The following is a 23,534-nucleotide window of genomic DNA, read 5'->3' as shown; positions in this document are numbered from 1 at the left end:
CACACACACACACACACACACACACACACACACACACACACACCCGGAGCAGTGGGCAGCCATATTGCTGCAGTGCCTGGGGAGCAGTTGGGGGTTCAGCATTTTGCTCAAGAGTCTCACCTCAGTCGTGGTATTAAAGGTGGAGAGAGCGCTGGTTATTCACTCCCCCACCTACAGTCCCTGCCGGACATGAGACTTGAATCCGAAACCTTTGGGTTACAAGTATGACTCTCTAACCATTAGGCCACGACTGCCCACAGACAGTCATTTGTCACAATCCACAAACACTGTATGAGGTCAAACATGTAAATGCTTTATAAATGCTTAAACTTTCTGCTCTAAAGTGAAAAATGAAATTATATGTGAAAACCATAAATCTTGACTGAAATATGTAATAGCACTAACATCAGCTAAACTTCACTGGTTACACAATAGACAGAGTTCTTTTTTTCGTGCCTTTAATAGTTAGCTTAGTTTCATTTTTATTTGTTACCTTGCTTGAAGAAGTTTTCTCATTCTCCTCCTCTTCTTCGTCTTCATCATCATCATCATCATCTTCTTTGCCTTTGAAAAGGCATATGACAATAGTCACATAATAATAATAATAATAATAATAATCAGTATTATCTGGAAAACTAGAACAATTGTGACAGACAAAAAGTATATTATGATGGAAATGTTATAACCCATCAGAGTGATGGATAATGATTAATTGTAGCACAATCAGTTTTTGGAGTGAAAGAGTTCATGCACATGCCGATGTTGAGGACAAAATTGACATGCATTAATTAAATAAATATATATATATATATTTTTTTTTTTCTTCATCCATATTTTTTTTCTAGGGTGTTCATGTGTCCCCCAATTTTTTGTGTTTGTCAGGGATGTCTGGCCATCACAAAACCCGGAAAACAAACGCTGTAGTCCAAACGAGCCGTTCGTTGTAGTTCTTGCAAAGGGATTTTTTAAAAACGAAATATCTCCCTTTGGAGTGGACTTTGAGATTTGTAACTTTGTAGATCGTTTGTATGCCCAAACATACACACTGACTAAAATTCAAAAAGTGAAAAAGCATAATAGGACCCATTTAATGGACAGATGATAACAGCATTTCACTAGATTTGTAGTGAAATGCCATTTTGTAAGTCTGTTTTCACTGAAGTTGGAGTTGCCCATCAAAATAAAAGCTCTACTGCCGTTTCCGACAAAATTAAAGCTGTATAAAATAAAAATGCAGTATGAATTGCTGACAGCTATCCGTTTAAATGGGTAACGTTTCTGCTGTCCAAATTCAAAATATCTCTTTAAAATGTAGAAATTAGCAAAAATAATATACCTATGTAATATTAATTTTCATTTATTTTACAATGCAATTGTTTTACACTATGTGGCTATTACGGTCATAAGAATAACAATAATATAAAATTGTTATAATTATTATAATATTTTAATTTGTTTGGCTTCTAAAACACCAGTGCGAAAGTAATTTAGACTGAGACAGTATACCACAAATAAAACGAGGGTTGGGTCCCCTTTAAAGTTCAAGTACAAGTCGATTCTCTGATTTTTTTTTTTTTTTCTGACTTTTTTTTTTTTTTAAGAACATGGGTTGGAGCTCTTAATTTTGACATCTCAAAGTGCATTAGATAGAAGAGTGTAACTTTAAAATGTACAAGATTTTCATTTTTTCCCCCAAGTCTTCATTTGTCCTTTTTAATTTTTTTATTATCGCAATAAATATCTTATTGTAGACTTCATATCTAGATGTTATTGTATCGTGATATTTTGATATTGTTACATCCCTATAATATAGTTATCATTAGTTATTGGTCTTGGAGCGAAAGAGTGGTGCTTCAGGACAGGTTAGAGAAGCTCTGTGTTAATATATACACTTACCCCTAACATACTGTAGATCTGGGACAGGATCCTGGAGTTTCTTCAGACAGCATTATTCTCCTTGCTCTGAATTTGTGTTTGAGGAACTGGTACCATAACTGCAAATATAGAGGGTAAAAACAGATCAGATTAAAAGGAAAATCTGCAATTCTAAAAATGTATATAAACCAAAATGACAAACTTCTGATCTTCTGAGATATCTTACACTTGTAAGGTCTTTTCACATAATGTAAAGTCTGTAAAGCAACTTACATAGCCATTTCCTTCCAGATTCATAAGGAAAGGAATATTTCCCAAGAAGAAAACCTGCACATATTCTGCATTTGAAGGGTACCTGAAAGATAAAATTATATTTATAATTATATTGATATTAAATTATAACAGTTAGCCAAGATAAACCACATTGAATTCGTTTTTATTGTTCAAAAAGTACCATTACTTTAAACGAATATTAGTGAAGAAAGGGTGAACAAATTACAAATAAATTCACATACCTGACTTACATGTGTTTTATTCTTGGAGGATTTCTGACACTTCATCGGAGTCTGGTCTGAGGATTTCTGGGAAAGAGGGAATGACAAAACCAGCATGCAGTAAATTCAGCTTGAATCATAACTACCAATGTACCTATTACAATGGGGCTAAAGAAAATAAATAAAAAATGCTATTCACTGCACCTAAAATGTATAATTGCAGAAACAATATATACGTTGTATTGAACATTAATGGAGCAACAGATTTTGTGTATTTTGTTTAAAAATCGTATAAATGTATGAGGTCGTGGCAAGGGGTCCACACACGGGGTAAAAGGCACACAGTATTGATACAAATATTTCAGCTAAAATAATGTTTTTTTAAGTAATGTCTAAGTTAATACTTGTTCAAAACAATCACTTTAGCAAAGTTTGTACTATTTTCTGCTTATTTTGAAAAATAAAAGAATTCTTTTTGTTCAATAAATATACTGTCATTAAAATATGTTAATATAAAAAATATATTTTAAAATACAGAAACAAAAATAATTTTAATAAGTAAAGATTCTGAAAGTATTGAAGGAGATCCAATAATAATTTAATATATATTTACAGCAGTAACAACAAATGATATTTTATTATATGATATGATTAATATCATGTTTTTAAATATGATGGCTTCATTCTAAACATGGTGATTATCTCTAATATGGATACCCAACATAATATATGTACCATCTGAATCTAACTATGTCATGTCAAGAAATGGAAAAGTCAGCCATCTAATAATAAACATCTGCGCCTTTAGCCCCAACAGCAGGGGCGCTTTTTACCCCAAACACCATACTTTTACATATTCTTTCGTTATTTAAAAACTGTTGCTTTAATTATCTTAAACAAAACTGAAAAGCATAAAGAAGACCTTTGTCTCAAAATATATGCATTAATTTTAGCGATTTTCATTTGCTACTTAAATCTACAACATAAAAAAAAAAAATAGATCAAGTAAGCACAGAATCAACGATCGCGTCAAGGATCAGACAATTAGGGCCTGTTTACACCTGGTATTTCATGCGTTTTCGCTGTTCGGATATCTATCTGATTTGTTCAAACGTTTCCATTTACACTTGGCCACATAAATGTGTCGTCGCAAAATGGATTTAAATCCGATCACGTCAATGAAATCAAAAGATAAGCGCTGCATTTGATTAATTATCAACTCATTTCAAGATCAAAGACCGCAATAGGAGAGCGCGCGGCATCAGCACTGGAAAGATAAGTTTGTCTTACTACTTTTAATGAAGATGATTGTGTGTTGACCGTCTGCTACTCGTCCGCAGCGATGCTTGTTGTATTAGGGCAGTCATATCTGACTATAATGTCATATAGCCTATAACACGCTCTCACACGTTTATTATTTTAACATTTTGGGAGGAGTAAAATTTACATATGCGGTTTCAACAACCAGATGCATTTACACTGGTCCAGTTTTGTCTGGAATGCGGCCCAGACCACCTCCTGAAGCAAGGGCAGTGACTGTACCATCGAGCGTATTTTGCAGTATTAAACACGTATTTATACAGATTTCATCAGGCTCCGAAAATTCTTCAAAAAGAACACAAAGAATGGCCTTCTCAGCTGCCATAGTTGCAACTCTTGCGTCATCAGAACAGGGTGTTCAACGCATTACCGTTTCCGTTTAAAAAACGCTTTGCACCGTTTTTGTCGGGGCTGAACGCAGCCCTGGTCTTTTCACGATCGGATAGCTATCCGAACAGACAAAATACTTGATGTGACCATGTGTAAACAGCCCCTTATACCCCTGCATCTTGAAAAGCAGATGTTTTGGAAAGTGCTACCCACGTTTTTGTGCCATATATGTGGTTTAGATGGAAATAATATCAAATGCAACTTTAGCCCCGTTGTACCCTATTACTTAAAGTTGTACTTTACATTTCTTTTGTTGAAGACAAATGGCATTTTGATGGCATTCTGTTGGTACTGGTTCAAGAGTAACTACCTCTATCTCACTAAATTCGTTGAATCGGGTCCGTTTTGTTCTTGTTATCCCCATCCACCTTATATATATGCATGAAAGGAAGGACAGTTACTTTTCTAATATGAAAGTTGCACAAATTAAATGTAAATATTAAATGTATGTACAAATGAAAACACATACTTGTTTTGATTCGTGAAAGCGCTCTCCTCACTTCTACTGGCTTTATGATGTGAAGGACACTCATGGGTCACGACAGGGGCGTAGCCATCATTACAGAAGTGAGGGGGACAGAAATGTTATATATAAAAAAATAAAATTATATCACATCCTTCAGAAATCATTCTAATATACTGATTTACTGCTCAAGAATTTTTTTTAAAATTATTATTATATTATTATTAAGTTACGGTATTTAACTGTAAATTTAAGTTAAAACCGTAAAACCTAAAACGTTGCTACCGTATTTTTTACCACAGCTGCCGTTTTTTTACCATAAATTTTAGGATTTTTTTTTACAGTGTGTCTCGGCCCAGGGGCAGGCTATTTGAGGATACTACTACTAATCAGAGCAAGTTTCTTATTCTCCTCATAACTGAGAAATTTATTTTTGATGTAGCCGAACCAACGGGCAGCGTGAGTGCAAGCTGCAGTAGTCTGGAAAAGTTTGGATATTTGTTCTTCCGTAGCCTACTTCATTTTTAAGTTTCTCAAGAGTGATCGGCGATGTGATCGCACATTTCACAAGATCCATTTCAGCTGTCACAAGCTGAGGGTGAAGCTTAAGGCATACATGCTTAGTAGAGGACTGGTGCCGATTTTTTCACACCTGAATACTGCGTCACACGCCACACTCGATGCCAACGCTTCATGTGAAAATTGTCTGTCCAAGTCAGCCAGCGGTGACTCAGTCCACCACATTTTTATTGGCAGGTTTATTAAAAAATACAACGAATTTCCATTATTCATTTAACTTGCTAAAGCGGGAAAATAATGAAAAGAGAGTCCTCTCTTGTAGCCTATCGCGACAATTTAAGAATCATGATGAGTCGCGGCTCCCGAGGATGGGGCTTAAATATCATAGAAGTTAATTTAGCCCAAAACGTATTTATTCAATCCACTAAAATAATAAGATAATACAAATAAAATGAGAAAATATAAATTATTTAATTTTTATATTTTATGTATAGCTCAGACAAAATCATAATTGGCTCTCGTCCCCCCCAGCCCACCCTAAACTCCGCCTATGCGTGAGCACGTTTAATAAGATTTTTTTTGTTTGTTTTTTTGTACTCACACACATTCTAAATTGCATTCGTAAGACGGAATATAGAACCTTTTCTAGCACTGTTGATACATGAGGGCCCAGGTCAGCTCCCGCAAACAAGTAAATATGTGTTTAAAACCTGTGCCTGCTAAGTCGAAGCAGATAAGGACAGATGACGATATACTGCCCACAGAAATACTACTTATTGGTGGTAAGTTTATACTATCTATTTGTTCAATTAACCTTGAGCTCACTCCTGGGTTTTTCCTAGGTGGATAGTGCTGGTGTGCATTTGCAAATGTTAGCTAACATAACCATTTTATAACGAATATAAAAAAAGATATGAAACGTAACAGACCGAAATATGCAATGAAATTACCATTTTAGTAACAATATAGCATCAAAAAATATATCTTGAGTCGCTAATCCCACTCCTACCTTTAAACCTAACCATTTCTTACAGTAGGCTATAAATTAAAATATGACAGACAGATAAGTGCAATCACAGTAATTTATTGCAAAAATGTCTAAAACAGTACCAAAAGTAACCCAAATGACGGTGTTGCAGTTGCAGTCCTCTCTGACAGAATACATTAGTTTTGTATGAGGAACAGAGCAGAATTTAATTTGTTAATCGCTGAAAAATATTATCCAGATTATTTTCCCGATCCACTTCGTGAAGGCTCGCATTTCTTATTCAAACACACCGCACCATAAATACGGCATGCTGCAATCTGTGAAGTACAGGCGAGAGCCAATGAGCGTTCGATTTCACTGCGCAAAACATGTCGTAAAGCTTCTTGAAACAGCAATTGTAGAATTTAAAATATATTGTCTAGCTTATTCTGTGATAACAATGGAAAATAGTGTTTGTAGTATATAAACCAATCATACAATCGCCGTTAGAAAAATATAGGGTGAAAGATATTATAAAATACAAATTATTGGTTATTGTCCAGCAGTGTATTTGATTTCTTAGTCAATTAAAAATAAGAAATAAGATGCATATAATCCAAATTAAGTTTCTAAGTGCACAGTCGACATGTGTAAAACATTGCAAAGTGAACTGAAGTGGTAAAACAATATTTTCTATACACTCTTCTGTAACTGTTATTTCGATTACAGCACTATTAGATTTGCTCTATTTGATTGCTCCACTTGGCTCATAAAAGAGCCGTTGAGGAACAAACAGTGGACTTTATTTCTTCTTGGGAGCTGCCTTTTTAGGCTTAGTGGCTTTGGGTTTGGCAGTCTTGGCCTTTTTGGGGCTCTTGGTTGCTTTCTTAGCGGCTGCTGTGGCGGGTTTCTTGGCTTTCTTGGCCGATTTCTTATTGACGGGCTTCTTTGCAGCTAATAAATAAAACACATTTTGATGAATGATCTTGGTCAATTTTGCATTTTATAAACAATATATTCATCTATACATTTTTTTGTTTTGTTTTTAATTCTATACTATGAATATTAGCACTGGGCAAAGATTAATCGCGATGAATTGCATCCAAAATTGTTTTTTATTTTATATATATATATATATATATATATATATATATATATGTATATATACTCACACATACAGTATATATTTTGAAAATATGTATATATTAAAATTCATATAATTTATATTATATATATAAATATATGTAATATATAAACATACCATTTTTCTTAAATATATACATGCATGTGAGTGTATTTATAAATGCATAATAAATATACACAGTACACACACATATATTATGATTTAAAAAAAATAATAAATTTGGATGCGATTAATCGCGATTAATCTTTGCCCAGCACTAAAAACAAAAATAATTTACCTAGCTTCTCCTGCAGCTCTTTTGCAGGATTCATCATCTTCATCTTTTTCAAAATACGCAGAGTGAGATTCCCAGCACCATCAGGATGATAACGTTGAATCATACATTCAACAATAGCCCACCTTGATATATTCTCCAACTGACTTCTGGGAATTGCGTTGCTTTTGACTTTAGTTAAATGATATTTAAATGAATCCACTTCCTTAGAATCCAGTTGTTCCAAATACTGTAGAAGGATTTCATGCACAGCCATGCTGGATTACTGTTAATGTAAATATGAAAATATAACATATAAAACATGTGCACACACACAAACACACACACATAGATATATATATACTGAGCCAGTGTGATTAGTCTTTGTACTCCGCGTTGGTGTGTGTATATATATAAATATCGGGGCACAAACTAACGCAAGGTTGTAACACACGTAGTTTAAATATTTCCACACATGCTGGCATAACAAAATGTATGATATTTACTAGTTGCCACATCAACACTATAGAGAAAAAATGCGCCGAAATTTAAAAAATCTTTTGAAGATATCGCTGAACATGTATTTTACCATAGCAGAAGTACATTTCTGACTGAATCTCAGTTTTTGGTATTCATTTACAATGAGAAAAATCTGTTATTATTTTAATCTCCAATCGTGTTATTTATCAGTTTAAATAATATTTTGTTTCTGCCATCATTTCCGGTGAAGGAGCACGACAACAAGATACACCCTCAAAACGACATATAGGCTACATTTATGCAATATAATTTTTTTCTTAAATTAAATGTCACTGTTATTATTATTATTATTAATAAAAAAAAAAAGATTTTGATTAATGAATGAATGAATTAATTAGCAGGGCCAGATTTTGCGCTTTGCAAATGTCCCTTCGTACTTTTTTCTCAGACCCCTGCTCATAAAGATCAATGTATTTTGTCCAGTGCGGAGGAAGTCTAGTTTTGAGGAGAATTATGTTGTAGCTCATTGTCTACGTTACTAAGATTGAAAAGAGGTGTTATTTGTATAGAAACATCTTTGTGCTCAGGAGTTATTGATCCGGGAAATTCGCATCTGTGAACATTGCTAACTTTACTGAACTGTCGCAGCTCCGCTCACAGCGTTATTCCGAGAGTTTGCGTGGAGCGATCACTTCACTCGACGGTATAATCACGGTTTAACTAAACAAATCAGCTCCAGACCTGACTTTGAGCTCTAATTAAGGCTTATTTTCCCTTCTCTATAAAACGACACACACTTACCTTTGTGGATGATCTTAAAGACGTGTGGGAAAGCTACTTAAAAATATCCCTGTAAAGTGCAGCGAACTTGTATCACAAATGAAAGTAAAACTGATTTCTCCACCTTTTTCAGTGCGATTGCGTCATGTTTCCTTCTTCCTTTCTCTGTGAGTGTGAGATACAATCTCCATACTGTAGAATACCTTTTCTTACTTAACAAGTAGCAAGACTTACTGCAGGGCGAATAAGTAGGCTAATAATTTTATTTAAATTTAAGCATTAAATTACATTTTTCATCATCCATTTACACGATTCAAACACAACTTTACTGGATGATTCCGAAAAGTTACCATGGTATTTTTTATTGGTTCAGACAACTGTGATGCTGCATTCTCTTCTAAAATGTTTAATTGTTTTATCTGATTCCATGTGATTATGTGTTTAAATTATGCAAGAATGTTCCCAGTTTTTTCTTGTAATTAGGAGCGCTTGTCCTCCTAATTAAAAAACAATTTAGGAGCACCTTCTGATCAATAATCAAAAATTCTGATCAAAAATTATAGCCTTCCTAATATGAGGTGACATTTGACTCAAAGTGATTTACAGGGGCATTTTCTTTTTACCTTTGTAATGGCATTTTTCTAATTGTATTAAATGTATGCAGTGTTTCCTAGGATTTTTTCCAGCTGTGGTGGCAGGACTATTTCTCATGGACCACGCCCCCTCCCCACCAAAGAATCACATGCACTCACGGACCACGCCCCCTCCTCACCCAAGAATCACGTGCACTCAGAATTAAATTTATTTTAACGAAAAAAAGACAAGTAAATAGTAAATAATAAAGTAAGAACAAATAAATTAATGACAATCAATAGCACAAACAAAAACAACAACAAGATACAAATTAAATTAACAGTACTTTATTTTTTTTCAGTTAGGTCTAACTATAATCTATTCAACTGTAAGTAGTCTTCACTGTATAATGAAATACAGCAGGAGGTTTATTTAGGCTGCTGTCTCTTTAAGACCTCATGCAGGATCTAATATACTGTTACACATGGATGGTTCTATGCTTACTTTTCTTTTTAGGAGCTCTTGTCCTCCTAATTAAAAATAAAAATTTTCCTGAGGTACTTACACTTGAAAAGAGCCGCGTCGCCGCCTTCCGCCATTTTCGAATATGACGCCTCCTCTCCCGTGGCCTCATGGGATAGTAAAGTGTCCATCGTATGCATGCTACGGAATTCGGGCGGAAGTAGTAGGTCATCCGGGTACTTCTCGCCTACTGTTTTTCGAATACTATGAATTCGGACATACTACTCGCCTCGCATACTGTTTTTCGCCTGCTATATAGTATGGAAGTATGCGATTTCGGACGCAGCGACTGTCTTTATGATTGGGTAATCATGAATCACTGACTCACTAGATTCATTGCCTTTTGTCAAGGCAATTTTAATTTTAATTTTTTGAATTAAACGCCATTTTGTGAAGGCCTGCCCAATCTAACTATTAGTAAAATGAATGAATAATAATTTAGTCGTAAATACAATTATCCACATGATGATGACCTTTCACCTGAAGATCTCATCAGGGACGATCCCTCACGTTCAGACACCTTTAATGTAGCGCACTACCAGGATGCCTTCATAACGTCCGCGGCTGCCGGTAAGTGCAGTTCTCAGCGGAGCGGTGTGCTTGTATACTTATATTATTAAATTATTATTATTTTACAAGAACGGCGTGAAGAGAGCACGCACAGCTGTTGTGTATATTGCTGTGTGTAGCTTGTGGAAGGAAGGTTAGCTGCAGCAAAGGGCTACAATATTCTTGTTCAATATTTTCCTAAAGACAATGTTATGTTCGGTTTATAAAGGCTACTATGAGCACCTTTCCCCCATTTTTATCTCAGAATAATGCAGGCAATATATTTTATAGTTTCTATAGGCTACTGAATGATATGTCAATCAGTACTGCATTATTCATATAGTTTATTTATTACCTGGAGATAGTTTGAAAAACACACATAAACCGTATATTTTCACAATCGTGTGTTTATTGTCTTCATGTTTCTTCTGCTTGTTATTCAGCTCAGCTGCAGGATCCTGATGCTTTTGCTCATATTAGGGTTTCCTGCACGTCATGAGTTATTCCTTCTATGAGTCTGTTTTGGGCTTTCTGCTCGAGAGCGCCCTCCGGCTTCGAGGATGAATTAAACACCTTCTATGAGTCTGTTTTGGGCTTTCTGCTCGAGAGCGCCCTCCGGCTTCGAGGATGAATTAAACACACTGCATCCAGATATTCACTTCTCCTCATTTTGGATACGAATAAAACGTCAGGTCATGCACAGACTATCATACTGTGTCTTTGAAACCTCTACGTGAACACAGCTGCCCGAATAAAGTGCGGGGGACGAGATTACATTTCTTTCAAATTAAATATTAAAAATGCAGCTAGCGTTCTACACACAGCAATATAAACAAAGATGCCTGTTCTCTCTCGTTCCTGCTGTTTGACTGAGAAAAAAGTTTAAAGAGTGTCTTTATCTTTTGACTAAACTACTATTACTTTGAACTTTTATTACAGTATTTATTTTAAAAACGTAGAGTGCCTTAAAAATAATCACCACAACACTGTTAAAACAGGCTTATACTGATTTCTCATCATCCGATTTATAGGCTACTTATCAATCCTGTTTTTCTCATAATTTAAAAAAAAATGAATACATTCAGAACAGGATTATAATATAATTCCATTTTAAATAAGACAAATATTTTTTCTACAAAACTAAGTGAACCGAACATGTCAGCTCTCGGGCACCGTACCGTAAAGAATAAACGCATCTACACAGGAATTATCTTACAAGGAAACGCTGTTTAAAACATTGTGATAACGGTTGCTTACATTTGATGGCAGGCGAAGTCACAAAGCAAAAAAATAAGTTGTGTAAGAGCAGAGCGATGGGGTGGAGTGTAAAATAAATACATGCGTCACCCCAATAAAATTAGCTGTGGATGAAACGGATCAAACTGTATATTGACACGATAGCTTAAGTATTTACAACATTGTAGACTCTTTAAACGAGAAAGTGGGTGGCTCTTAAAAGAGCCTTTGTGTGTGTGAGCGCTGGAGCGGAGCTCTACTTGGAGCTGGTGTACTTGGTGACGGCCTTGGTGCCCTCAGACACGGCGTGTTTGGCCAGCTCCCCGGGCAGCAGCAGACGCACGGCGGTCTGGATCTCTCGGGAAGTGATGGTGGAGCGCTTGTTGTAGTGAGCGAGACGAGACGCTTCACCGGCGATGCGCTCGAAGATGTCGTTGACGAAAGAGTTCATGATGCCCATCGCCTTCGAAGAGATCCCGGTGCCAAGATGAACCTGCTTCAGCACTTTGTAGACGTAGATGGCGTAGCTCTCCTTCCTGGTCTTTCTGCGCTTCTTTCCTCCCTTCGCTGCGGTCTTAGTGACGGCCTTCTTGGAGCCCTTCTTAGCCGCGGACTTCGCTGGTTCAGGCATGATGCTGCTGCGGGATCAATATCTCACGAGACAATGATTAGAATGAGCGAGACAGAGGCATTTATTCACTAATCTATGCTAATTATCAAAGAGATGTGTACGCTTCTGATTGCGTGTTTTCACAGACTAAACCCATAAACCCGTCTGTGATTGGACAACTCGAAGTATCACGAGCGGAACGATAGCCAATCACAGGCGGTGAAATGATAGCCCCGCCCACCGCTCCATGTTTGAGCGATACCAGCCCACGTTTCCTTTCTTTCAATTCAAATTTTTTTTTAGTTATTTTCTGTTCAAGAAAAGAAATGCGTCTCAAATACCACACATGATCAATATCAAACAGTGTAATTTATAGAAACCCTTATAAATCCACTGATAACGTTTGGGGAAAGGAGAGCAGTACCGATTAGATTATTTTTGTTCTCCTCTGTTGTTCTGCTAATTTCACTTCTGCTCAAATTTAAGAACCATCGCTTTCTGATTGTGTTTTCTCTTTGTTTTATAAAACACTTTAATTCAAAGGAAGGCTAAACAAGCAAATGAAAACGTAAGAAAAAGAAAATGCTCTCATTGTGTGTTAGAGTTAGGGTTAGCAATATATAACACACAAACTCCAACTTTGAGTTTTATTGCCAGGTATGTTTACACACACAATAACTTTGTTTTAGGGATAGAAACTTACACAGCACAGAGAGAACGACAGAGAAAAGACAGAACATACTATAAATAAAAATAGGATAACATCAAAATTTTCGGCTTAAAGACATGAACATACTTATGCTTTCGGTGAAACACACCAGCATTAAACTTGACTTTTTCAAAGGAGGTTCATTCTCATGCCATTTTATTTTCAACTACAGTAGAAGTCTATACATTACTTCAACATTGACTCTTTAAGTGAGAGTGTGGGTGGCTCTTAAAAGAGCCGTTGGGTTTGTGGTTTAAAGGCGTTTATCCTCCAAAACCGTACAAGGTGCGTGTCCCTGTCGCTGATCTAAACCTGATCTAACAATGTCTCTCCTGTGTTTCATATTAAAATCCATGTTTTAAAACATTCTTTTAACAAAGAAGATTTATAAGATCATCTGCTTCATGTTTTCATGTATTAGGCACAGATCAAACCCCGCCGGCTGAGATGCTGCTGCAGTGTTTTTCTGAACTTGTGTAAGGTTTTCAATCAAACAATAATCTGAATAATCCTGCCTGAAGTATATATATATTTGAAGATTGAGCTAAGAACAGTCTAAACAGTCTACTTTAAATTGTTGCCCAAACCATACAAACAGCAGCAGAGGAATATGTTACTGCGCCGTAAGTCTGTGAACTGCTGCAACAGCAAAGAGACTTTTACAGAACCTTGCTCCAACAACAAGAAAGAAGTTTCAAACCTGTGTAGAAATTATAGTTGATCCTTCAAACAGGAGGATTGATGACCTGTCAAAGCAAGTCTATGATTTTAAGGTGAGTCTAGAAATGACTCAAAAAGAACCTGATGACCTTAAAATCTCATGTAAGATGTGGTCTTCGAACTGTAATAAAACCGGGACAGATCTGGACACACTCTGCAAAAGTTTGATCACAATTTCAGACAAAACAGAATATCTGGAAGGAGAGAATTACTTCCAGCAATGAAGGCATATCTGAAGTACGACAAGCTTATTGTTCATCCAGCTATCGGAAATCCACCAAAGCAAGGCAAGTGTTCAGAGTTTGGCTCAATAGATTTATTATCAGTTATTTATTGTATTTTGATTAGTTCATCACATTTATTGTATACCACTTTATATACATTATTGATTCCAACAAATTTGACTTTAAGCCTTTTGATTTCTCTACAGTTGATTCTTATAATTTTGATGTTGACTCAGATCGTATTTTGTTTTCATCATTGAATGCTTTAAACTTCTGTAGTTTTTATACTGAAAATCAGTTTAATGATTTATGTAGATCTTTGCATACTAATCTTTTTTCATTTGAACACAAGAAGTCTATCTAGGAATTGAGACATTTTTGTTCATTATTTATCTTTACTGAAACATCATGCACCGGTAGTGACGTCATGGGTGTCGCCGGCCAACGAGTTGGTGTTTTTTCAATGTATGCTTCAGACACGGGTCACGACGAGGCGTTCCCCATAGCGACCCCTAGAGGACACAGTGTCTCGTTCCCTACTCAGGGAACCATGGTTACATAAGTAACCTGAGACGTTTTCTACTATTGCTTTATCTGAAACATGGTTAAAGGACAACTCTAGAGAAATGTTCAAATTATTTAAATATAACTCGGTCCGTTGTGTTAGAAAGCACAGGTTGGGAGGAGTATCTTTGTTTATTCATGAAGATTATGAATTTAAAATTAGGGATGATCTTGCTGTAAAATCAGATAGAATTGACGTGGAACATGTATTTGTTGAGCTCTCAGTTGGTCCTGGAGGAAGAAATGTTATTGTTGGTGTTATTTACCGAGCACCTGATTCCAATATTCAAGATTTTAATGATACTTAGGCCAACTTACTGATTTGATAAGCAATGAGCATAAATAATGTTATATTTTAGGGGATTTTAACATAAATCTCTTAAAAAAAGAAATGTGATTCTCCTACTGCAGATTTTCTTAATATTTTTTATTCTAGTTATTTTCCTCTTATTCACAAACCTACAAGAGTTAAAGAAATTCAGCAACTTTAATTGATAACATTTTAAATTCACGTTCACTTTTAACTCGTCAGTTTTCAAGTTTGCAATACTTAATAAGAGTTAGGGGTATTAAATTATGGAATGGTTTATCCCATTTAGCAAGAAAAAAAAAGTTCCTCTTTAACATGTTATAAAAGATAAACGGTCATTTTAATGCTGCCTTGTTATAGTGCATTTTGTCTTGTTTTTATGTATTTTATGTGCCATATAGATTGTTTGGAGTATATTTCATTTCTAGGTATTACGACATGTTGTAATTAATTTTTAGTTATTTATATGTATTTGTTATTGTAAATTAGCTCATTTTTGAATTGCATGAGTGCTGTTTTTGTTTTCTACATCGTTAAAAAGGACTCTAAATAAGCCGCTTTGACTTTCATTTCATCATCATTGTCTACCAAAGTAAACAGCTACAGATACAATTTATAATAAAATAATTAACTTAATATGTATTTGCACTTGGCTGTATTATATACACATGTATAAGTGTTAATTTATTGTTTTATTTACATAGGCACTAATGTCATTACACAACAGTTAGTAACGAACAATTACACATATGTTGTGTTCGTTGTAGTAATGGGGAAACTAAAACGGTTCAAACGCAAAAAAAAATTAAGACCTAGACAGAATTCCTTCAAAGGCCATGCTATTTTTTTTTTTTATATTCAGCGTTACTGTGAAAATTCTCTCGTTCAGTGATTGTGGTGGCTCTTAAAAGAGCCTTTGGGGTGGACTGCGGCTGCTGCAGCGGCGGGTTTAAGCGCGCTCTCCGCGGATGCGGCGGGCCAGCTGGATGTCTTTGGGCATGATGGTGACTCTCTTGGCGTGGATGGCGCACAGGTTGGTGTCCTCAAACAGACCGACCAAATAAGCCTCGCTGGCCTCCTGCAGGGCCATGACAGCGGAGCTCTGGAAGCGCAGGTCCGTCTTGAAATCCTGAGCGATTTCTCGCACCAGACGCTGGAAAGGCAGTTTGCGGATCAGCAGCTCGGTGGACTTCTGATAGCGGCGGATCTCTCGGAGAGCCACGGTCCCGGGCCTGTAACGATGGGGCTTCTTGACGCCGCCGGTGGCTGGGGCGCTCTTCCGGGCGGCTTTAGTAGCGAGCTGCTTCCTCGGGGCTTTGCCGCCGGTGGATTTACGAGCCGTCTGCTTGGTTCTTGCCATTGCTGAGATCTACTTCTTTCTCCGTCTTGCGTGAGCAGAAAATGCTGCTCTATGTTACGCGGCTGCTTTTAAAGCCTCATACAGCCACAGCTTATGGCGTCATAAAGGTGCAGAGGCTTGTGATTGGCTGATGTGTGACGTCTGAGCTTGACTGCTAGCCAATGACTGCGCATCTCCTGTTTTCAAACGGAGCTGGTTGTGTTTCCCGCTCAAATTGCTTTGTTCTTGTTTAGTACTTCAAGCATCACCACAAATACGCTTCACGCTCGCGCACCAATTTAGGCTTCATACTCGCGTTGTTTTATTCCATAGCTCTAAACTACTCATTAATCCCATATCATCAAAATTACCTTACCATCTGTATAAATTTACAAATACACTGAAGACACCATCCAAAGAACATATTTTGTTAATGTGATCACTCACTCATAAGCTCCGCCACAGATCGCCTTGCGGCTGTTATTGCGTTTGCTAATGTCCATTTAATCTTTATGGATATTTAATTTTTAACGATAATTTATTTTCATTAAACGCCCTTAGGCTACTGATGAAATGAAGTTAAAGAAAAGCGCTCTGTGAGACGTAAAATAGGTGGCTCTTAAAAGAGCCTTTGGGTTTCAGAAACAGACTAGAACCTTGGCCTTCGCTCTCGCCTTGCCACCGGTTTTACCTCTTCCACTCATTGTTGGTTGTAAAAATTTCTACGGATATAATGCAGAAATAAATCCATGAGCTCCGCTCTACTCTATTTAAAAGAGCGTGCGAGTCGCCCATTGGTTTAGAGTCTGTAAGATTCCAAACCAATCACTGAACTTCCCTCCAACAGCGACCGCCGAAGCCACGCCTCCACAGCTGGCGGTCTGATTGTGCAGCGTTAAGAAACAACACGACAGAAAACTTTAAATAAATGGTGACGGTGTGCTAAAGTATTTCAAAATAATTCTCAAGGCAAAAATCATTAATACATATTGTTTTAGCCTAATTAAATTTAGATCAATGATCCATTAAAGCTGTTAATTTTAATATATGTGTGTATTACTTTGTGTTTTTTCTAAATACACAGTCAACATGTAAAACATTGTGAGTCGAGGTAAACTCAGATACACTCTTCTATTTTATATTTTTGTCACCTTTTTTATTTGCACTGTGTACTTCATCTCTCTCTCTCTGTGTAGATTTACAGTAAATCAGACGCTCTCTATGTTAAGCAATGAGCAGCAGTTGAGCGGTGCTGCGCTCTTATTTAACACATGAGAACCTTGTAGACTCAACCCGCCCGCTCTGTGTCTGCGCGCCACACGCTTGTGTTTTCTTCTCCTACATTTAAGGGCAAAACTCTAATTAAATTAAGATATATGATCTATTAAAGCTGTTGATGTAAATATATATGAATAACTGGCTTTTCTAAATACACAGTCAACATGTAAAACATTGAGTCGAGGTAAACTCAGATACACTCTTCTATTTTCACTTTTTGCACCGTATACTTCTGATTGTAGGCATACTCCGTCATCTTGCTGTCTACAAAAGTTTTCTGATGACACTGAACTTGTGGATCTAATCAAACAAAATAATGATTTGGACAATAGAAGAGAGGTTCAGCTTTTTGTTACATGGTGTGATGATTTTTTTTTCTTTAATTCAATGTGGAGAAGACTATAGTTGACCATTGATTTTAGAAGACATAAAGGAGCAGTAAAACCGGTGACAATCCATGCTCAGAAGATAGAAATAGCTGTCTTATAAATGTATTAATTGCTGTTATATATTGTGTTGCCTGCAGCTTACAACGCTGGTGAATGAGTTGCTGATGGATTGTGATGTTGTGTCTGGCGTTTTATTTATTGTGTTGTTTTTAAAGTACAATGGTGATACAACTTAGTTACGTTTCTTAAAAAGTAAAGTAAATTGCTTTCTTTAGAGTTAGTGGGTGGCTCTTAAAAGAGCCGTTGGGGAATAAAACAGTGTTTTTTTTACTTCTTCTTGGGTGCTGCCCTTTAGGCTTGGCAGCTTTAGGCTTTGCCGCCTTGGGTTTGGCAGTCTTGACCTTTTTGGGGCTCTTGGCTGCTTTCTTAGGCGCTGCGGGCTTCTTTGCCTTCTTGGGGCTCTTCGTCGCCTTCTTAGCGGCTGCAGCGGGTCTAAAATATAGGTCTTGCAGATGTAATGCAGACGTCTAATAGACTCTCCGTGATGTAGGTGTGCTGCAGGTTTAGGATTAGAAGTAGTTCTGATGAGAGTTATTGCTCAACATGTCATCTTGGCCAAAGTCACCAAACTTGAACACTGGAATGCAGTGAAACGTGAAACTTCTTTGCAGAGCTTGTCTTTCCAGTCTCCCGTCTCAACTGTTTGCGCGCACAAAGTGTCCATTGTTGGGAATTGTGGCAAAGCAGTGCTTACTGTTGTTGTTCAGTTACAGCAAGAGATTGTGTGATATATTAATTTTATTGGAATACATGCATCCACACCACAACAGATAACAAATGCATCTTGAATTTACATAACGGGAATAATAAAGAATGTTTCTCACAGCATTTATTTTCACTATAACAAAGTTAAAAGGAAGAACAGTTTAAACAAATCAAACCATGACCAACATTATAAATAATAATTGTAACAAGATTTCACATATTGTATACTCATGTGCTCATTTTAAATCTGGTCATCTCAAACAGTGGGAAAAAAAAAAAATATATATATATATATTGGATCAGTTTTATAAATGCGTAGACACTATTAATTAGACATTTATACAATTAAAAGGAATAATACCCAGCCATCTAACAAACAACCCCACAAAGTGATAAAAGAACACATACAGACACTTAATATTTACTGGTATTTGTTGATTAGTTAATTGCATTTGATAGATTTAAATTTTAATAACACATTAGTTTTATGCATGTTTGGCATTTACACCGTTCTGACCAATAACTGTCATGTAAGGAGTTTCAAACGCTTCAAATCATTTTGCACCTGTTCAGTTGATTAAAAGTGATGTTTCTTCCATCTCTGTTTCAGTGAAGTCTGACCAGACCAGCTTCCACATGAACACAAGCCCATTCTTTGCCTTTTTTATAGACAGATCAGGCTTGTAGCCATCGTTTTGCTCACTAGTGGTAACACACTGTAATTAAAACCGATCTAAATCCCAACATGATTGAACATTAATCCGTTTCAAGCATTCCCCTTTTCTCATCTTGCACAAAAACACAAAAGTTATACTTAATTTCAACATTTTTACTCTCCTCACTAAATGCTATGCAAAGCATCCCGTGCACCATATTAGTCATTATATTTTCTACAAGCCAAAATGTTACTTAATGTAGATTAAGATCCTTTAGGTTGTTTTGGTTCTGTCTGTCTTCATATAATATTTTGCGCCCCTGAAAGCTGCAAAGAAAAGGGAATAAAATCTCTCACAAAATGCAATTGATACAGACATATTTTGAAAACAACCAAACTGCATACTGCTAAAAGCTTGGCAAATTTGAATTGTGTTCTATGAGTCTTCTGAATTATGAAGTACAATATTATGTAACTTACGGTTCTCTTCATATCTGATGTTGTAGGCAACTGGTCCTCTGATGGTGAAGCCCAGGTAGAAAGACACCTGGCCTGGTTTGCACACACTGGACGGATTGTGAGGAGTGACTGGAATCTGTTTCTCTCTTCTAATAGCAAACACTTTATGTTTTCTGACTTGCCCATTGATGCGTGGAAGATCTTTGATTTCTACATGTTCATCCCCTTCAGTGAGGAGCTCCAGAGCAATTTGATCTAGTTTTGAGGTGTGAACCAGACTCTCCAAACCTTTTCCTTTCCCAAAGAAGAACAGAGGCACCAGGTAGCGACGGCGGAGGTATTTCTGATACTTCTCCTTGTATAAATGATGCATTTTTTTGAAACACTTTTCAAGGTTTGGAGGGTTTGTGATTCCTGGCTGCGCTTCATCAGGCCAAAAGAGCAAAAGAATCAAGAGGTAAAACTCTGGGCTTCTGTCTTGTATTTCTCTCAGCCAAAGTTTCTGTAACCTGGCCTGAAGATCTTCTGCTTGTTCACACTGCTCACCCGACTGACTCAAGACGATGTTGGCAAGAATGTAGAGAACGGTTTGGGTTTCATTGTCAGATCGTGGATGTTTAAGTGCACGCTGATGTTCTTTAAGCACATTGATGTCTGATTTTAGGAAATGAAGCAGTCCCCCAAAAGACTTCATCTTTTTCTCATTCAGGGTCGTTTCATCAGTCTGCTCTCCCTGTGTAAAATATTTCTTGTAGCACTCCTCAACATCTTCATGAAAGTAGTCTGGTTCCTCTGTATTGAGGCTTAGTCTTGAGAATGCCAGATACCATTCAAAGAAATCATATCTAGACTCAACATCACCTCTGAGACCGCTGATGAAATCACTGTGTTGTTGTTCAAGAGGCGTTGGATGTATGATCTTGTAAACCTGGAGGAACCCAAAGAGACCCCTGTTATTGAATCCAGTGTCATTTTCAGACTCATTTTCGGCAGCTTTCTCTACATCTTTAAATGCATCAATGGCAGACTTTGCAATGGCCAGAACATTCTCTACGTCTGTGCATGTTTTTCCAGCTTCAATCCCGATTTTCCGCAGGTGGTTTTTGTGAATTTGTCCCAAGGTATCCCTGATATGTGAATTTTGGGGGTCTCTTTCAATTGCCATTTTTGCCCAGTGTTCTGCCTCAACATATTTGTTTTCCTCTTTCACCTCAATGTAATAAAAACGTGCAAGTGCTTGAGGATAAAATGGGTCTGCAGAGAACAAACCTGAAGCCAACTCCAACAAACAAATGCATTGCTCACTATTATTTTCACTTTCATGCATGATGTCAAGAATCAGTTTGGAAAACTTTTCCTTTTCCATCAGACCCTCAGGCCTTGTGATGAACATGCTCTTGCAAATTTGCTCATAATTGCTCTCATTTCCATTCACCATGCTGTTCAAGAAGTCAATAGCGATGTCAAATCTTGTCACATTGTGCTCAGTGAACCGTTTTAGACAGGCATCAGCAATCATTGGATGAGCCAGACGAACGCATCGGTCTTCTTGTTCTCCTTCTGAGAAAATAACTATGAGATCCTCGAAAGGCTTCATTATCGTTTCCAGCGAAGGTTTTCCTTCATCAGTGGGCCATTCTTCTTTAATGAAATCCTCACAGACAAGCTTCGACAAGTGTGAACCTGGGACATACGAGTTTATCAAAGCCAAAAAACTGAGAAGTCTTGTGCTGCTGGACTTTGTGTCCTTTTCAATATGATTCACCATTTCTTCTGTGATCAGTTTCTCTGCATCCTCTTTCTGGAAACCTCCCTGCATGATGTTAAAGGCATGAAACTTCTGTGACATTTCCATGCGTTTACTTTCCTGCTGAAGCTTCTTCTGAGCAAACATCTCCTTCTCATCTGGTAAGAGCTCCATTTTCAGTTTCACATCGCTTGGCACTCGAACAAAATTCTTCCGATAAGCATTGATAATGATGAATGCAGGATGGTCGGTTTGATCAGCGCGCTTAAGCTTTAACTGCAGACTCTTTAATAAGTAGCGTACTGGCTTTTCACCTTTGTTATCCAACAGGAGAAGCACAGTGTTTTTATGTGTTTTATATGTTCCGAGCAGTTCAGTTGCTGTATTTTCAATCTCGTCTTTATTTGCAGCGATATCTGTTTTGAATGATTTTGTCAGGGTTTCACATGTGAACTCTTCCCTCAAGTCTCTCAGTACTTCACTGGCTAGTGTTGATCCGTCGCTGTCTTCATGGTACAACAGATTTATGGTTGCGACTTTCCTTTGGCTTTTTCTCTGTAGTCGGATCTGTTGCAGAAGTTTTTCCTTTAATCGTCTAATTTGCTCTTCAGAGGGTTTTTTGTTGAGAATCAGTGTGTCGGTGAGAGTAAAATCTGCAGTCCTGCAGTTCAAAATGATCACGACTGGAGAGTCTCTATTGATGTCCCTCTTATGGATTTCTTCAATCAGGTCTTCTCGGAGATCAATCAGGTCCGTCTTTCTCTTGGTGTCCAGTAACAGCAGCACCGTTTTCCGATCTTGTTTTGCATGTTGTTCATTAGGCAGCATAAAAAGGTTCAGCACTTGTTTCGACAGCTCTTTGGTGTCTAGATCTGAATTGATGACTCTGGCACATCTGAGATCTTTCCGGAAATCCCAAAGCACCTGCATGGCGAGAGTTGAGCCTCCGCTGCCAGACTGGTATTGCAAAGAAACATCGGTGATCAGACAGCTCTTTCTATTTTTCCTCTTAATTAACTGTGTTAAATCATCAAAGCCGTCTCTCTTGACTAAAGGTGAGTTTTCATCCTCTGCTAAATTCAGCCACTTCGATGGGGCTCCTTTAAGAAAGTCAGCCTCATGCTTCCTTGCTTTTTCAGGGTTAATGTCTTCTGTCTCAAACTTATCAGACCACACAACATCGAGGCATGATAGTGAGTCTCTAATTTTAACTGGAATTGCGATGGTTCCACTTTTGGATGAAGGTATGGTATACATGATCAATCCTGCGTTGATTTAGTCAATTCACTTAAATTATATATTGTTGTTTTTTTATTAAGATGTAGATGTTTGTTTGAGAAGCATCTTCAAATTGATGATAATTGATGAGGATGCCTGTCCTTGCGGCAATGTGGAGAAAGAAACTGAGATACCTAGCAGAATGGGAGAAGTAACATTTCTCGTTGTAGTTTAAATAATTGCCAATTAACAAGTGAACGAATGTGTACTTGTTCATTAACCAAACTTACACTATTACATGCACATTGAAATTTAAAATAACATGCAATTACAATAACAATTTCATTCAGTTCAATAATGTATAAACTATTGACATTAGTTAAGCATAGAAAGCACTTATGCATTTTATCTACCACGTCAGTAGTTAAATAATAAACATGCTTTTATAAGGCAATGAGCTGCTTGAATGTTCTTACCGTTTTGCTAACAGTCAGTGGCTGTGACTTCATGTAATAGCATTGAAGGAAGCAAATGCATTTATAGCCATCGAGTGAGTCTTAAAGTCCAGCCCCGTTGAGTCATAGTTACTCCTAAAATTATTAATGTGTATAAAAAATGAAAGAATCACAATGAGTAAATGGCATTGTCACGTCACATCTGATGCCATGTGCATTACCCAACAACATTTATCTGCACGTTTATTCACATAAATAGTATTAGATGCATTAGCATACGCTATATATGCTTTTCCCCTCATTTTTAACACAGCAATATTATTTATAAAATGTTACCCACTCTTATCCAGTTTCAATAAAACCACTTTTAACTAAACATTAATAAACATAAGCAGGGAAATACATAACTCCTTCACTGTAAATGGGAGGATGTGGTTGGGGAGGGTTTTCCTTGAAGCACTGCTCACCAAAACGAGTTTCATCTCTCTGAAAATGAAAGTTAGAACACAGTGGTCACATTCCATATA

At 36.9% G+C, this 23,534-nt stretch overlaps 4 protein-coding genes across 5 annotated transcripts in view; all 4 read right to left on the bottom strand.

Moving 5' to 3' along the window:
* The window catches only part of LOC107737490 (histone H1-like), a 121,049-nt gene extending 112,251 nt beyond the window's left edge, over positions 1–8,798 (bottom strand). Inside the window, exons 1-3 of one of the 2 annotated variants that reach the window (XM_016548981.1) lie at positions 8,707–8,798; positions 7,450–7,711; positions 6,187–6,982 (exon numbers count right to left, since the gene is read on the bottom strand). In XM_016548981.1, coding sequence (XP_016404467.1) covers positions 6,831–6,982; positions 7,450–7,702 — 405 coding nt within the window. In that variant the 5' untranslated portion in view covers positions 7,703–7,711; positions 8,707–8,798 and the 3' untranslated portion in view covers positions 6,187–6,830. Of the gene's footprint in view, positions 1–6,186; positions 6,983–7,449; positions 7,712–8,706 lie in introns of those variants that run through there. The other variant, XM_016548980.1, reaches the window with a different exon arrangement.
* Positions 8,799–11,703: 2,905 nt separating this feature from the next.
* LOC107737495 (histone H2B 1/2-like) lies at positions 11,704–12,228 on the bottom strand. The gene has a single exon (XM_016548984.1). The coding sequence runs from the start codon at positions 12,194–12,196 to the stop codon at positions 11,822–11,824; it is 375 nt and encodes a 124-aa protein (XP_016404470.1). The 5' UTR covers positions 12,197–12,228; the 3' UTR covers positions 11,704–11,821.
* A 3,364-nt stretch (positions 12,229–15,592) lies between these two features.
* Positions 15,593–16,065, bottom strand: LOC107737487 (histone H3). The gene has a single exon (XM_016548974.1). It carries the CDS (start codon positions 16,060–16,062, stop codon positions 15,652–15,654), a length of 411 nt encoding a protein of 136 aa, XP_016404460.1. The 5' UTR covers positions 16,063–16,065; the 3' UTR covers positions 15,593–15,651.
* Positions 16,066–19,341: 3,276 nt separating this feature from the next.
* LOC107737494 (sterile alpha motif domain-containing protein 9-like) lies at positions 19,342–22,591 on the bottom strand. Its single transcript, XM_016548983.1, has 2 exons — positions 19,609–22,591; positions 19,342–19,455 (listed from the first exon to the last, which is right to left on the bottom strand). Exons 1-2 carry the CDS (start codon positions 22,589–22,591, stop codon positions 19,403–19,405), a joined length of 3,036 nt encoding a protein of 1,011 aa, XP_016404469.1. The 3' UTR covers positions 19,342–19,402.
* Between the last annotated feature and the right edge of the window lie 943 nt (positions 22,592–23,534).

This window comes from Sinocyclocheilus rhinocerous, unplaced genomic scaffold, assembly GCF_001515625.1.
Source record: "Sinocyclocheilus rhinocerous isolate Xijiao unplaced genomic scaffold, SAMN03320098_v1.1 scaffold2902, whole genome shotgun sequence".
NCBI classification, from domain to species: Eukaryota; Metazoa; Chordata; class Actinopteri; order Cypriniformes; family Cyprinidae; genus Sinocyclocheilus; species Sinocyclocheilus rhinocerous.
Note: the sequence above shows the minus strand (reverse complement) of the source record. Positions and strands in the feature narration are given on the sequence as shown.

What these genes read in the sequence shown, in the direction of transcription:
- LOC107737495 (XM_016548984.1), bottom strand. Translation starts at nt 12,196, where the DNA reads ATGCCTGAACCAGCGAAGTCCGCGGCTAAGAAGGGCTCCAAGAAGGCC.
- LOC107737487 (XM_016548974.1), bottom strand. Translation starts at nt 16,062, where the DNA reads ATGGCAAGAACCAAGCAGACGGCTCGTAAATCCACCGGCGGCAAAGCC.
- LOC107737494 (XM_016548983.1), bottom strand. Translation starts at nt 22,591, where the DNA reads ATGTATACCATACCTTCATCCAAAAGTGGAACCATCGCAATTCCAGTT. An exon ending in CATCAGATATGAAGAGAACC is followed by an intron (nt 19,456 to 19,608) that starts GTAAGTTACATA and finishes TTTTCTTTGCAG; the next exon opens with CTTTCAGGGGCGCAAAATAT.